Raw genomic sequence first — 15,424 nt, 5'->3', positions numbered from 1 at the left:
CCATGTAGAGTTTAATGACAGTCATTATGTCCTGATGACCAAATAGGGAAGAGATATGGCATTTCTTGGGTTAATTACATATTTAAATTAGATATAATACAAAGGGAGGTTTGAAGTTTAATACATTTATGAATGGTTATGTTTAAATTTCCTTCCTAAACAAATAAGATATTTAGGCATGTGGACAGCCAGGGGAAAGTAGTTATGTGCATTTCAAGCAGACTGTCATTTACCTTCTCTCAGTTGACTAAAAATCACTTTAGGTTTTTTGTTTTTTGTTTTTTTTTTTTTTGTATCTTAGAAAAAAAAACAACAAAACATATCTGCTAAGTACAGCCATGAGATCAGGAATTCTACGCAGGAATCTCCTGTCCCAATTACTGATGCATCAGAAGCAGCCTTTAAATAGTTAATTCTGGACTTACCAGCTTTTCCTCCATTTCACATTTGTACTATTATGGTCTTTTCTGTAATTTTACAAGTTGCTACTCATTCAGGGTATGTTCTAAACTGACAAGAAAGAAAATACCTCAGTGTTTGTGCTTTCTATACACAAGGTAGATTGATTAAATAATTATTGTTGTCGGTTTGTGTCACAGTGGTAATGCTTAGGGTTTATTCCTACCTCTGCACTCAGGAATTACTCCTGGTGGTGCTGGGGGGCCCATATGGGATGCCAGGAATTGAAACCGGGTTGGGTTGGCAAGCATATTACCTGGTGTACTACTTCTCTAGAGAAGAAGGCCCTAAAGAAATTATTTTTCAAGACTGATAAAACGGGCTGGAGTATAGTACAGTGGATAGGGTGTTTGTCTTTGTTAATTGGCACCCCATGTGGTCCCCTAAGCACAGACAGAGGTAAACCCTGAACACTACTGGGTGTGGCCCCAAAACAAAAGCAAACAAAAGACTGATAATACTTTGGTGTTAATTGAAAACTTTATCATTTTTTTATTTTTCTTTGATAATGATTCTCTGCTTTTCCTTTTGCCTCTTCCTGCTTTGTGGCCTCCATAAATTAACTTTGGCCTAAGAATTCTACCTACCATATTTTCTGGCATACAAAACGACTGGGCATATAAAACGACCCCCTACTTATCCTGTAACCCCTGAGTGCTGCTGGGTGTGACCTAAAAACCAAAAAAAAAGTTGTCTTATATGCCGGAAAATATGGTACTTTATGATCCTTCTAAACATTGAGACTCAGATGGTCTGGCTTGACTAATACATTTGAGCCATATTTAGAGTTGGAGCTATTTAAATGAGTGCAGTTAGAGAAATAACTACACTAACAACTATCATGACAATGTTAATGAATGAGAGAAGTAGAATACCTGTCCCGAATACAGGCAGGGGGTGGGAAAGGACAAAGATGGGGGGCATTGGAAATGTGCTGATAAAAGGGGAGTGTTCTTTTTATGACTGAAACTCAACCACAAACATGTTTGTAATCATGGTGCTTAAATAAAGATATTATTTAAAAAAAAATTAAATGCTGCCTCTGATGCAGCAGCAACTGGGACAGGTGGTTCCTGGGTAGAATTCCTGATCTCATGTCTCAGTTCTTAAAAGATATGCTTTGTGTTTTTCTAAGATCCAAAGGAAAACTAAAATGATTCTAAGTCATCTAATAGAAAAGGCATTGAGGTTGTAAGTAGAGCTTTCCATTGTTCGTGTCACCTGAGATCCTTGTTTTAACTATTCAATCTCTCTACAGGCTAAGTAGTGGCTTTCTCAATGTGCTAGAAGTCCTGAAGCATGACGTGAAGATTGGGCTGGGTACAGGTTAGTAGCAAGCAAGCAATTTGGAGCTGTGGCAAAATGATTACTTGAGTTATGTAACTTTTAATGTAAATAATTTGGACTAATAGTTCTATGCTAAAAAATATATATACCTTGAAGTAATAACTTGAAGTTGGAAGCAGTATAAAAATAATGCTTCGTGAGGTGGAATCCTTAATACAGTATGTAGGACATTTGCCTTGTACTTACTTAGCTCACTTAGTTTTGATTGGAAGAAAATGGAAGGAAGGAAGGAAGGAAGGAAGGAAGGAAGGAAGGAAGGAAGGAAGGAAGGAAGGAAGGAAGGAAGGAAGGAAGGAAGGAAGGAAGGAAGGAAGGAAGGGAGGGAGGGAGGGAGGGAGGGACGGAGGGACGGAGGGACGGAGGGACGGAGGGAGGGAGGGGGAGGGGAAGGGAGGGAGGGGAAAGAAAGAAAGAAAGAAAGAAAGAAAGAAAGAAAGAAACGAAAGAAAGAAAGAAAGAAAGAAAGAAAGAAAGAAAGAAAGAAAAGATAGAAAGAAAAGAAAGGAAGGAAGGAAGGAAGGAAGGAAGGAAGGATGGAAGGAAGGAAGGATGGAAAGGAAGGAAGGAAGGAAGGAAGGAAGGAAGGAAGGAAGGGGAAGGAGGAAGGAAGGAAGGAAGGAAAGGAAGGAGGAAGAAAGAAAGAAAGAAAGAAAGAAAAGAAAGAAGAAAGAAAGAAAGGAAAAAAGAAAGAAGAAAAGAAAGAAAGAAGAAGAAAGGAGAAAGAAAGAAAGAAAGAAAGAAAGAAAAGAAAGAAAGAAAAAGAAAGAGAAGAAAGAAAGAAAAAAGAAAGAAAGAAAGAAAGAAAAGAAAGAAAAGAAAGAAAAGAAAAAAAAAAAAAAAAAAAAAGAAAGAAGAAAAGAAAGAGAAAGGAAGGAAGGAAGGAAGGAAGGAAGAAGGAAGAAAGAAGAGAAAGAAAGAGAAGAAAAGAAAGAAAGAAGAAAGAAAGAAAGAAAGAAAGAAGAAAAAGAAAGAAAGAAAGAAAGAAAGAAAGAAAGAAAAGAAAGAAAGAGAAAGAAAAGAAAGAAAGAAAAGAAAGAAAGAAAGAGAAAGAGAAGAAAGAAAGAAGAGAAAGAAAGAAAGAAAGAAGAAGAAAGAAAGAAAGAAAGAAAGAAAGAAAGAAAAAGAAAGAGAAAGGAAGAAAGAAGAAGAAAGGAAAGAAAGAAAGAAAGAAAGAAAGAAAGAAAGAAAGAAAGAAAGAAAGAAAGAAAGAAAGAAAGAAAGAAAGAAAGAAAGAGAGAGAGAGAAAGAGAGAAAGAAAGAAAAATAAAAAAGGAAGAAAGAAAAAGAGAGAAAGAAAAAGAGAAAGAGAAAGAAAGAAAAGAAGGAAATAAGAAAGAAAAGAAAAAAATAATGGGCCACTACTGCACAATAGCCAAAATCTGGAAGAAAGAAAAAAAAAACCCGATGACCAAATAAAGAAGCTGGTACATATGCACAATGAAATACTACTCAGCTATAAGAAAAGATAGAAACATGCTATTTTCTACTATGTGGATCCATCTGGGAAGTGTCATGCTGAGTGAAGTTAGTCAGAGAATGACTGACCCAGAATTATTTCTCATATGCTGGCTATAAATAGATGTAATGGTGGAATAATGAATTCCCAAAGACACTGGAAACAAAGAACATGAGAAGTAGTATTCAGACTTGCTACTGTGTGTGTGTGTGTGTGTGTGTGTGTGTGTGTGTGTGTGTGTGTGTGTGTGTTTTCTGGGAGGCAGACAGAACAAGAAAGGGGTGGTGGTGGAGGGACATGTTCAACCAGGAGGAGGTGGTGGTGCTGAAAGGTGGTAGTGTTATACATGAAACTGTAAACCACAGTGCAAGTATTTAAAAACAAAACAAAACAAAACAAAACAAAACTACCCTCATAGAAACAGACTGGTGGGTGAGAGGAAAGCAGGGGTGGGAAAGTTTTAGGGGGCTATTGGTGGAGGGAAATAAACATTGGTCTTCTCCAGGGTTGGTGTTGAAGCATTATATGCCAGGAAAACAATCATGAATAATTTTGGAGTTTAATAGTGATTAAATGAAAAAGAAAATAGTGCCATGGAAGAAGTTTCAATGTCATTAGCTTGAATGTCACAAACCAAGGCCTGAACTACAAAGTACATGTCAAAATAAAATTATTTTTAGACCATAATTATTTTTTCCTTTTTATTTTGTTCTTCTAACTACCTTTTAGTGTTGGGTTGATATGCTTTTTGTTTTAATACTATTACTCATCACAAATACTATCTCAAAAGAAATTTATTTGACCTTACTTATTACCAACACTGAGGCTAATTAAGTATTTGTTTTGGTTTTTAAGTTGTATTTAACAAAAAGAGATTACAATTCCCACAGGCAATTTGATATTCATTGAAGGGCATTCAAAGTGGCTGATGAATAAGTGGTCTTCTTTTGATCACAGCACATTCTAATTATTTTTTTCTTATGTGCAATGTTGCTCACTTTGAAAGTGTGAATCACATCCAAATGTCTAAGCATCTGCTGTAAAACTTCTTTTATTTCTGAGTCTGAATGAACTAAAAAAATTTTACTCAGGGCCTATGGGTTTAATTTCCATTTTTGATGCATTCATCTTCCTTATTTAAGAACTCCAGGAAGTTAGCATTAATGAAATGATGATTTTCATCATTTTTTGTTAATTCAATTTTCAGTTCATTTTATATCTAGGAATTGATTTTTATGACATACAATAATACAACATAAAGAGGTATGTTCAGGCAGGTTTTTGTTATCAATTTTACTTGAGCCCAACACTTAATATTTTTTAAATTACATTTTCAATCTTGAGTCATTGAGATTGTGATAATATGTGATTCTATCACAGATGTTAAGGCAGAGAATCTATTTTTTGCTTTTAGAGAAAAGCTTAAATGGATAAGAAAAATTGACTGAGAACTTTTACTATATAACTATAGTCAGTTAATGAAAAAAAATTGGTGTTCAGTGCTCAGAGCTTTCTTCTGGCTTTGCAGGATTAGGGGACCCTTTCTGATACCAGAGTCCCTGCATTCAAAGCGAGTGTCTTATCTGCTATACTGTAGTACAGTTAGTGCAATTTTCTTTCTCAATTTATTTAAACTGGTTATAACTGTTGTTTAAATGCTCTCTAGGAAGACTGCTGGTTTCCATGATTTCACTATTTTTAAATCTTTCCTTGGTTTTTAAATTAACTCCATACATAGTATGTGACAAATTTTTGTTTTATCATTTTGTTTAATATTATAAATGAAGTACTTTGTGTTGATTTGGGCCACAGCAGTGCTCAAGGCTTAATTCTGGTTCTAAGTTCAGGGATTATTTTTGGTGAGGCTTGGGGGCCCATATGTGCTGGGTTTTAAACCTGGGTCAGCTGCATGCAAAACAAAATACTATCTCTCAGGCTTGATATATATTTTAAGTATAATTTTTTAAATATAAATGTAAATGTATTTCCCCCTGATAAATCATGATAACTTATTTTTATATAAACTCATATATTAATTTTTACATTTGTTCTTGTCAAAAGTAATATTTCAATTGAATTATGGTTGGTTATTTTTTCACAGTCCATAAAGCCTGAACATAAAGCTTTCCACATGAGCATTTGTTCTTTTATTACACCAATTTTTCTTTTTGGGTCACACCCGGCAGTGCTCAGGGGTTACTCCTGGCTCTATGCTCAGAAATCGCCCCTGGCAGGCCCCTGGCATCCTGGGATACCAGGATTCGAACCACAGTCCTTCTGCATGAAAGGCAAATGCCTTACCTCCATGCTATCTCTACGGCACCTATTACACCAATTTTTTTTCAATTAAAAATATTTTTTTACAATTTTTAAGAACTCTTCCTAAAAATTTATCATAAAGAAGTGGTTTTTTGATCTCCCCAAATTCTTAGATGAATTAGAACAGAGTTGGAATAAACTTTTAGAACTGTGAGCTTCTTTAAATTTCATAATAGATTATCTAAATGATCTTTTTAACAATGCAGACAAATTTGTAACAATTTGCCTGGTAATTCATGCAGCAGAGTTTATAAAAGAAGTTCTCTCCACTTTGGAGAACCCCTACTGATTCTCCTTCCCTCTCTTTATTTCCTCAATATTCTTTCTCATTTGCTTGCTTTTCTTTTTTAAGCATTTCTTCACTGTTCCATCTGACATTAGAGATAGCTCTGCCTGGTGCTCGGAAGTGACTCCAAAGCATACAACCAGGAATAGCCTCTGAGTATATCTGGCTATAAAATTGGAAGGAAAAAAATGTTTCTTTCCTTAACTTTATTAAATTGAATAGTGCCCTTTACCAAAAGAAGTCACTCAAAATTTGTACCTGACACCTTTCTTGGAATGCAGATCTTGATCCTAAATCCAATGATGAATGTCTTTCTGAGAAAGAAAGCAGGAAGGAAGTTCACAAACAAGAAGGTTGAGAAGCAAAAGGAGGAGGAAAATATTTCCTCTGAGAGTCTTTGTAGTGCTGTTGGCTCTCCTTGCTAGTCCTTTAGTCATAGACTTCTAGTATCCCTAACTGCAAGCGAATAAGTTTATGCTTTTGTTAGTCTTAAAATTTGTGATAATTTGTTGCAGAAACTCCAGGAATTAATACAGGTATATCTTCAGTAGTAATTAAACGTTTTGAATTTTAATATTAGCCTGTTTTTCCTATGTTTTTAAAGTACTTTTAAAAATAAAAAACTAATAAAACAAAGAGCATACTAAAAAAACAAAGCAAGTAAAACAAACCTCATATGTCTAGCTCTTTCTTTTTTAAGTTTACTCTTTTGACTGTATTTTACTTTATATAGATGTGGCTGGTGGTTACTCGTACTCCATGCTTGATGCAATCAGGAGAGCAGTGATGGTTTCTAATATACTTTTGATTAATAAGGTAAATGAGAAAAGCCTCACCCTCAAAGAAGTCTTCAGACTAGCCACTTTAGGAGGCAGCCAAGGTAATGACTGTTTTATTTTTCTCTCATACAATGTGTATGTGATGTGTCCTTCGACGCATGTGATAGTAGCATATGATAGTGTGTGATAATAGCATCTCAATGACATATACTTATAATACTTATGAATTTTTTCATCTCACATGATATTCCTTAAACTTAGTAAGTGAGGTGACTATTCATGCAAGAGAAAAGGTAACATTTTTTCAGCCAGTTGACTGTTTTGTGCAGAAAAGCTGTTCAATTTTCCCATTATACCAATGGTTATAATATACTTATACTGAGAACATAAAAACAAGTTTTTGTTTGGTTTTGGGGGTCAGACCCATCATGCCTCAAGGCTTATTCCTAGACCTGTACTCAAGGAGTCATTTCTGGTGGGCAGTACTAAAGATCTATAGGGTACTAAAGATCTAGCCTGGGGCTGTCCTATGCAAGGCATGCACAGTACTGCCTAGTTCTTTAAAATAATCTATTATACAATTCTTTAAAATCACCTATTATTTCCACTGAGTCAAGTACATGATTTTTCTTGTCCTTGGCAGAAGCTTATGGGGCTGAATCCCTACACCTAGTAATAATAATAATAATCATACTAGCATTGGTTCAAGTGCCTGAGGCACACTCATGGGTCCAGCACAGCATATGGTCTCCCAAGGACCACCAGGAGTGATTCTGAGCACTGAGCTTTAATAAGCGGTGCAGCCACAAAGCCAAAATAAATAGTAGTAGTAGTAGTAAAATAAGACTCACTAATTTCTAATTATGTAGTGCATTCTAGATATGTTGTTATTTAATTCTCATCACTTTTTTTTTTTTGTTTTTCCACCACATCCAGTGACACTCAGGGGTTACTCCTGGCTATGCACTCAGAAATCGCACCTGGCTTGGAGGACCATATGGGATGCTGGGGGATCGAACTGCAGTCCATCCTAAGCTAGCACATGCAAGGCAGACACCTCACTGCTTGCACCATTGCTCTGGCCCCAAGTCCTCATCATTATTATTAGCTCATCTCATTGATAATGTGGCTGGTGAAAAAGATACTGTCAAGCAATAGTGTACTATGATTTGAAAACTGAAAATATGAGGCCAGAATGAAAGTCTTATCCATTGCCTTTCACTGTCAGAGCTTCCTACAAAAATCCCAGCTTTTACTAAGTATTTTCTGTATTTCATTAGTCCATCATATTATCCAAATTCTCATAGAAGTACTATATTAAACTATAGTTTGTTGATAAGCAAATATTAACATAATCTTTTTATATTTTACATGTAGTTTCTTATTTAAATTTTTATTTTGTGATCTCATAACTGGTGCTCAGGAGGCCTGGAGACCTTTCTTGGTGTTCTAGTACTGTGGATCTTGAGGACACAATGCTGCTACATTCCTGTAGTGGTGCTTGGAGTCATATGCAACAGTTTTCGGGGAACCATGTGGTGCTGGGGATTGAGTTGGGGTCAGCCACATGTAAGGCAAGTGCTTTAAGCTCTATGCTATCTCTCCAGCACAATCTGGAAATATGCTTTAGAAAATGTATCCAACCCCAGAACATTCAAAGAACAGTCAAAAATGTTTTCATTCCATTATTTCCTTATATGGTTCCTTAAACACCCCTCAGAAGTGACCCCCTGAATCAAGAATAGATCTTGTCACCTAGTATCATCTAAAACACCCTCCCACAAAATAAAAAGAACTCTTCAAGAAAAGCAAGTAAAAAAATGCTTAAGTCTTAGAATTTCATTTTATAAAGTTTCACATTTTAAAACAGCTATTCTTTGAGTGAGTAAAAAAGTGTCATTCCCTGTTCCCCACCCCCCACTGAAATTAGGCATCTGAGTGCGGGAAGTTGTCACCCCAGTTTAATTTTCATGGTGCAAACAACTCATATTTATAGTTCTATTTTTATTCTAGGCACTCTGTGAGTTGCTTCATCAGGATCCATCTGGTCAAGACAGCCTGGTGTGCTTATCAAATTTCTACCTTGTACTGCTTTTAAATTTGTTTTAGAGCTACTTAGCTTTCTCTTATGGGATTTCTGCTCCTTACTTATATTTCTACAAGAAGCTGAGTGAAATGAAATTATTAGATTTTGTTTAAAGTGTAGCCTCTTCACTCAAGGTGTGCATAAGTCACCTTCATTGAACTCTCATTTGCTTTAACAGCAACTAAAATAAATTTTCTTAAACTCATTTGAATTGTTTACCAATCTAAGTTCGGACTCATTTATAAATGTACTGGCAGCAGGGCTGGAAAGTAATATAGTGGGTAGGTTATTTGCCTTGCATTTGGCCAGCCTAGATTTGATCCCTGTCAACTCGAGCCCACCAAGAGTAATCCCTAAGTACAGATATAAGAGTAAGACCTGACCCAAAAGCCATAACAAATAAATTAATAAATAAATAAATAGATAGATAAATAAGTAAATATAAGCAGCTGTGTTTTTTTTTGGTGGGTTTATGCCTGAACTCCTCAGGCCCTAATAGTCACAAAACCAACAAAAGTTTATATGTATCATCAACCATGACCTGTTGTTATACACACAATTTTATGATGATAGGGTCATTCAAAATTCTTATTTTTCATGGTTCTGTACTCAGACAGGTTCAGGAGATCATATGGGATGTTGGGAATCAAACCTGGGTCAGCCATATGCAAGGCAAATGTCCTACCATCTACTCTATTGCTCCAGACTCTATTTTTCATGGTTCTTTGTCAAAAACAAAAATAGAAGTATAGTTGATGAAGGAGAGAACTTCCAGTGCATTTTCTTTTGAATTCAAATCTTTCCTACTAGTTACTAAAGCCATCTAATTGCTCTTAACATTTCTAACTATTTTTGCAGCTCTTTCTTCCTATAAGAACTTTTTAGCTCAAAAAATATTTTTAATTTCTGAGAATAAAAGGGTTGTCCTTTAAATAATTCTTTAGTAGCAAGTGATATTTTCAAGTAAGTTCTTGCCAAAAGCACTGGATATACATATACATATATATATATACATATATATGTGTGTGTGTAATGTAGCAACTGTTGTCTGAGATATATGATCTATTGTTTTTACATTGAGAATATATTTGATTATAACAGGAAGCAGCAAACATATAAAGAAATTCAAATAAATAATTCTATAATATAGGCGTATTTTTGTTTGTTTTTGTTTTGGGGGAAACCATATGTGTTTAGATGTTACTCCTGGCTCTATAAACAGGAAATACTCTGGGTGAGTCTTGGGGGACCATAAGGAATTAAACCTCAGTTAGCCAAATGCAAGGCTAGCCTCCTAACTGCTGGATTATTACTCTGGCCTCCATGCTAGAACACAGTACACTTTTACTTTATACATGCTTCTATTAGGTACTTCTTTGTAAATTTTACTCAATTAAAGAATTTCAATTCAACATTTTCATTGGCCAGAAGAACCAACTACCTCATAGTCTTAAATTAGAGCTTAAAAATGAGAGATATTCTTCCTTGAAGTGCAACATTTATACACCATGAATTTTAGCTAAAAGATGGATCAAATTCTTGACATTGTTGATCTAAGCTCTACTGTAAAAAACGATGTTATGGGGCCGGAGAGATAGCACAGCGGCGTTTGCCTCGCAAGCAGCCAATCCAGAAGCTAAGGTGGTTGGTTCGAATCCCGGTGTCCCATATGGTCCCCCGGGCCTGCCAGGAGCTATTTCTGAGCAGATAGCCAGGAGTAACCCCTCAGCGCCGCCAGGTGTGGCCCAAAAACCAACCCCCCCCCCAAAAAAAAAAGAAAAAGAAAGAAAGAAAGAAAACGATTTTATGATAAACAAAAATCTCCAATGTTGGGAGCCGGAGAGATAGCACAGTGGTGGGGCATTTGCCTTGCAAATGCAATGCAATGCAGTGCAATGCAATGCAATGCAATGCAGCCGAGATGGTGGTTTGAATCCCTGCATCTCATATGGTTCCCTATGCCTGCCAGGAGTGATTTTTTTAAGTGCAGAGCCAGGAGTAACCCCTGAGTACCACCAGATGCGACCGAAAAAAAACTCCAATGTTATAAAGGAATTTGTCTTCTTTAAAAGCATTGGGACTTTGAATGATTCTTATTCTCAAAAGTGAAGAATTTATATCTCAAGTAATTAAACTAAGGGATTTATGATGGGCATGCCTACTTTGGTAAATATGCACATGGATTTTTTTTTTCATTTGAGGGTCATTTTATTTCCACAAAAAATAGGTCTTGTCAGTTATACATAATAGATCAAAAAGATATAGGAATGACATAGGGAAATGAACAGCAAAAAAGGGAAAAATATGGAGTCAATTATTATATATCTTAGAGGAATTAATGAAAAATCATAGACCAGCCAGACTGTGCAGAGCACATATAGATTTTAAATATAAATGTGCCATTAGAATTATAATAATGATAATAAAGGGAACTTTTTTATTCTCAAATATTTCCTTCCTTGTGCTTACTCTGCTTCCTATAAGTAGAAGTCTATGACATATTGGAATGAGACCTTTCTATTTTGTTCTTAAGATACTAATTTCTTTTTTTCTAGGTGCATGTTAGCAGATTATATCTTTAAAAACAGGGACATTGGAATTGATCTGATGGTTCAAAATACTGACTTCTTTTATAATGTACTCTGCCTTATAGCATTAGGGCTGGACAAAGAGATTGGAAACTTTGAAGTGGGCAAGGAATTTGATGCTCTCCTGATCAACCCCAAAGCTTCTGACTCTCCTATTGATCTGTTCTATGGAGATTTTGTTGGTGATATTTCTGAGGTATGTAAAAGATGCTTACCAAGAGTATTTATTTGCTGAAGTATTTATAGTAGATTGCCTGTAAAACCAAAAATAAGAGGGACTGGAGATAATAAGAGTTTAAGGAACATACACTGAATGCAGCCAATCCTGGTTTAATTCCCTCCACATAGCACTGCTATTATGACCCATCCTCATTCCCAAATAAACAAAATTTAAAGGGGAAAGAAAAGTCAAATATTTTTCATGAAGATGAATCTTAAAAGGGAAGCAAGATGCTTTTGAATCCTAATTTCCTTTATTATAATGTTATCGATAATAGTATTAACAACATGTGTATTTTGAACATACTTGTTTTTTTTTAAACTTGATTGATTGATTGGTTTTGGGGCCACACCCAGCAGATCTCAGGGGTCATTCCTGGCACTATACTCAGAAATTGTCCCTGGCAGGCAGGGGGACCATATGGGATGTCGGTAATTGAACCGGGTTCCTCCCCGGTCAGCCGCATGCAAGATAAATACCCCACTGCTATGCTATCTCTTCGGCCCCTTTGAAAATATTTGTATATTTAAATATTCTAGCTTAATAAATCATAATAAAACTTAATAGGATCTTTAGGATGACAGAATAGTAGAAAAAAGTCCAACTTGGCAGTAGCTCTTGATTACACTGCCATGCTAATTATTTTCATAATAAGAAGTTGATTTTGTTCTTTGTTCTTCTTATTATAAGATGCTTTCCTATGTGTAAAGAAACTTAGAAACTTATTCAGAGACTGGAAAGATGGTACACAAGCCTATTTGCTGTACTATTTACATGTGACCTATTTGGATTTGAAAACTGTTAAGACTTTTAATCACTTGAGAACTACCAGTAATGATCTCTGAACAAAGAGCCAGAAAACTTTGATTATTGCCAGGTGTGGTCCCCCTCAAAAAAGAAAAAAGTAAACTTATTTTTGTTGCTTTAATAATAGTTTTTATTTTCTTATTTTTCTTTAAAATATTACCATTTATAAATTTACCAATTCAGGAAAGAAATGTGAAACTAAATATACTATATAGAGGCTGTTAAATAAAATACATTATAATTATTTCAAGTTGATGACATTTGATATTTTTATATTACCTACATACATGCTTTATAACTTTAGCTGAATGTTTGGAAGTAAGACTCAACTCAGAATTCCTTATAGTTATTTTTCTTCTATACCTCTTGGAATGTTTGAATTATTCTATTAAATAAATTTATTTATATTAAATTATAGCAATTTATTTATATAACTATATAAAGAGTTATATACCAAAAATTTTCCAAAGAATAAGCATTTGTGAATAGAAAGTATTTTTTGCTTGCTTGTTTTTTGGGCCACACCTGATGATGCTCAATGATTACTGCTGGCTCTCCTCCCAGGAATTACTCATGGCAGCACCTGGGGGACCATAAAGGATGCCAAGGTTTGAACTTGAATCAGCTATATGCAAAGGAAAACTGCATGCTATACTATCTCTCTGGCCTGTAACCAGTATTTTCTTATAAAACAAAATTATTTTTTTCTTTGCTATACCTCAAAAGTACTCAGGGCCACTCCATGGTCAAGGGTCATTGCTGGTAATGTTCTAGGAACCATATCCAGTGGCACTTTAGACTATTATTTTTAATTCATAAAAGTAGGTTTTTGCCTGAAAAATGTATTTATGGGCTTGTTAACTACTGTTGACTCTGAATTTCTTTTTATAGAAGTGTAAAATATTTTTATTTTAACTTTTTTCTTTTTTAGGCTGTTATCCAGAAGTTCCTCTATCTAGGTTAGTAGATACATGTTTCTAAGCCAAACACAGTATTTTTTTTGTTTCTTTCTTGGTTTTAACTCTCGTATTTATTTTATTATTTGTGGGACTCCACATATAATCATTTGTTTAGGTGTATTTTTTTGTTTACTATTTTTATGCCATATACGACTGTGCTTAGGTTTACTGCTGACTCTATGCTCAGGGATCACTTTGTGGGGCTCAAAGGAACACATGAGTTGCCGAGGATCCAACATGGGTCTGTTGTGTGCAAGGTCAATGCCTTACACAATATACTCTCTCTGGCTCATATAGTTGCTTTTAATTTCCTCATGAACAAAAGTATTTTTGGGACATTTAAAGGTAGCATTTGAAATGTGCAACTTTAAAACTTGCTTCTATATATCCCAAAACCAAAAAATGAGGAGGAGGGGAGAAGTTCTTTGTCCCCTCCTGTTACACTGTTACATTCAGATTCCATAGTGAACACGAAAAAGACATTTCTCATACTCTTTTCATCTATCCACAGTGAGTATAAATCTGGAATATCACAATAAGCTTTCCCTTTATGATTAAAACTAGAAATGCAAGCAGCTCACTCAGCTGACAGAATAGCACGAGGTGCCAATTTTATGTGATTTCTGCTTAAACACAAAATTCAGTACCTAGTCTTCAATTAGATGTAGTATCTTTTTTTGCTTAGGTCATCCTGTCCATATTATAAGCACACTATGGAGAAAGGGGAAGGTTCTTTTTCATATGTCTTGTTTTAGAATTGTCTTTTTAATCTCTCCTAGGGGTGGTTAAAATATTTATTGTCACAAATATACCGTAACAATGATTTATTGCCTTTTTTTTTTTTTTTAGGAGATGATCGTAATATTGAGGAGGTATATGTGGGAGGAAGGCAGGTGGTTCCCTTTTCAAGCTCGGTGTAAAACCCCGGTCATCACCAAGTCCTTCTGGGATAACGTGATTCTGCGTCTCCCTTGTATCCAGGTGGAGTTCGAAAGACAAAATCAGTACCTTGTTCTTGGGATGGCAATCAACTTCTGTGTCTAGTTACAATATTCACTTGACAAATTATTTGAGGGAAGTTGCTTTAATGATCAACTCTCTGGTTGGGAGGATTCAAAATTTCTCCCTTTTGTTCTGCTCAGATTTACTTTAAGCTCAAACATAAGGGAATACTATTACTGGTGGTTTTCTTATAGATCTAAGATTGATTCCGTATTCCAAAATGTGGAGAGAAAAGATACTACTATGAGATTAGATATTTTGAGTTAATAATCGTAAAAATCAGAAATCAGAAAATGAGTCAATGAGTATATTTTTATGAGGGAGAAGACTGCATAAATATAAAAAATTACTTTAGATTATATTGGGAAATTACCTAGTGAATAAAAAATAGTTGAAAAGAAAAAAACAAACTTGTTGAACTTTAAAATGTTTGAAGAAGAACCTTGCATTCTGAAGGTTTACACTTACTGGATTTGTATATTAAAGATGTGTTATTGTTGTGCTTCACCTTCTTTGATGATGAAACGTCAGAAATTTAATGCCACACGCTTCCTTAATATAGTTCTGTACTTCAAAGTGTTTGACAGAATTTGGGTATTAAAGACTTCAAGTCTCTTAGGAACATTATTTATATAATTACATAGCATAAATAGTTGTATTTTTGTGTACTTAAAAAAAGTTCTTTATAACTGTGCTGTGTTAGTATCATTTCAGTTTTGTTAGAACAAAGACAAATTCCACCCCAAAGACTGCAATCTTCAGCAACTGGTACAAATGCTGGACATTCAGGAGCTGTCAAGTCTAAAAGGAAAAGTTTTATGTTAATGGCCTCTTCTTCATAAGAACTTTGACAAAGTTGCTGGACACTTAATATTCAAATATATTAGAAGTGTTTAAATGAAAGAAAAATTCAATTAAAGAAATATTTTAAAAGATGATTAAATCCTGAATTTTTGAAATAATTCTATTTTTAAATTTGTCTGCTATTATCGTTTTTTGTTCCAATTTATTTTCAGGACTATAAAATTTTAGGATAATAGAAACTATAGACAAGTCACAATTAATGTATTTATAAGTGGGACATAATCAAATATATATTTAAAAATGTTGCAAAGC

At 34.8% G+C, this 15,424-nt stretch overlaps 2 protein-coding genes across 2 annotated transcripts in view; one reads left to right on the top strand and one right to left on the bottom strand.

Annotated features, from left to right (window-relative positions):
• The window catches only part of GDA (guanine deaminase), a 96,632-nt gene extending 82,179 nt beyond the window's left edge, over nucleotides 1–14,453 (top strand). Inside the window, exons 10-14 of the mRNA XM_049770966.1 lie at nucleotides 1,718–1,785; nucleotides 6,601–6,747; nucleotides 11,386–11,516; nucleotides 13,279–13,306; nucleotides 14,156–14,453. Of these exons, the coding sequence (XP_049626923.1) occupies nucleotides 1,718–1,785; nucleotides 6,601–6,747; nucleotides 11,386–11,516; nucleotides 13,279–13,306; nucleotides 14,156–14,226 (445 nt within the window). The 3' untranslated portion in view covers nucleotides 14,227–14,453. The remainder of the gene's footprint in view (nucleotides 1–1,717; nucleotides 1,786–6,600; nucleotides 6,748–11,385; nucleotides 11,517–13,278; nucleotides 13,307–14,155) is intronic.
• ABHD17B (abhydrolase domain containing 17B, depalmitoylase) overlaps nucleotides 1–15,424 on the bottom strand; it is a 584,428-nt gene that overhangs the window by 369,646 nt on the left and 199,358 nt on the right. The window lies entirely within an intron of this gene.

The sequence above is a fragment of the Suncus etruscus genome, chromosome 3, assembly GCF_024139225.1.
Source record: "Suncus etruscus isolate mSunEtr1 chromosome 3, mSunEtr1.pri.cur, whole genome shotgun sequence".
In the NCBI taxonomy this organism is placed as follows: Eukaryota; Metazoa; Chordata; class Mammalia; order Eulipotyphla; family Soricidae; genus Suncus; species Suncus etruscus.
Note: the sequence above shows the minus strand (reverse complement) of the source record. Positions and strands in the feature narration are given on the sequence as shown.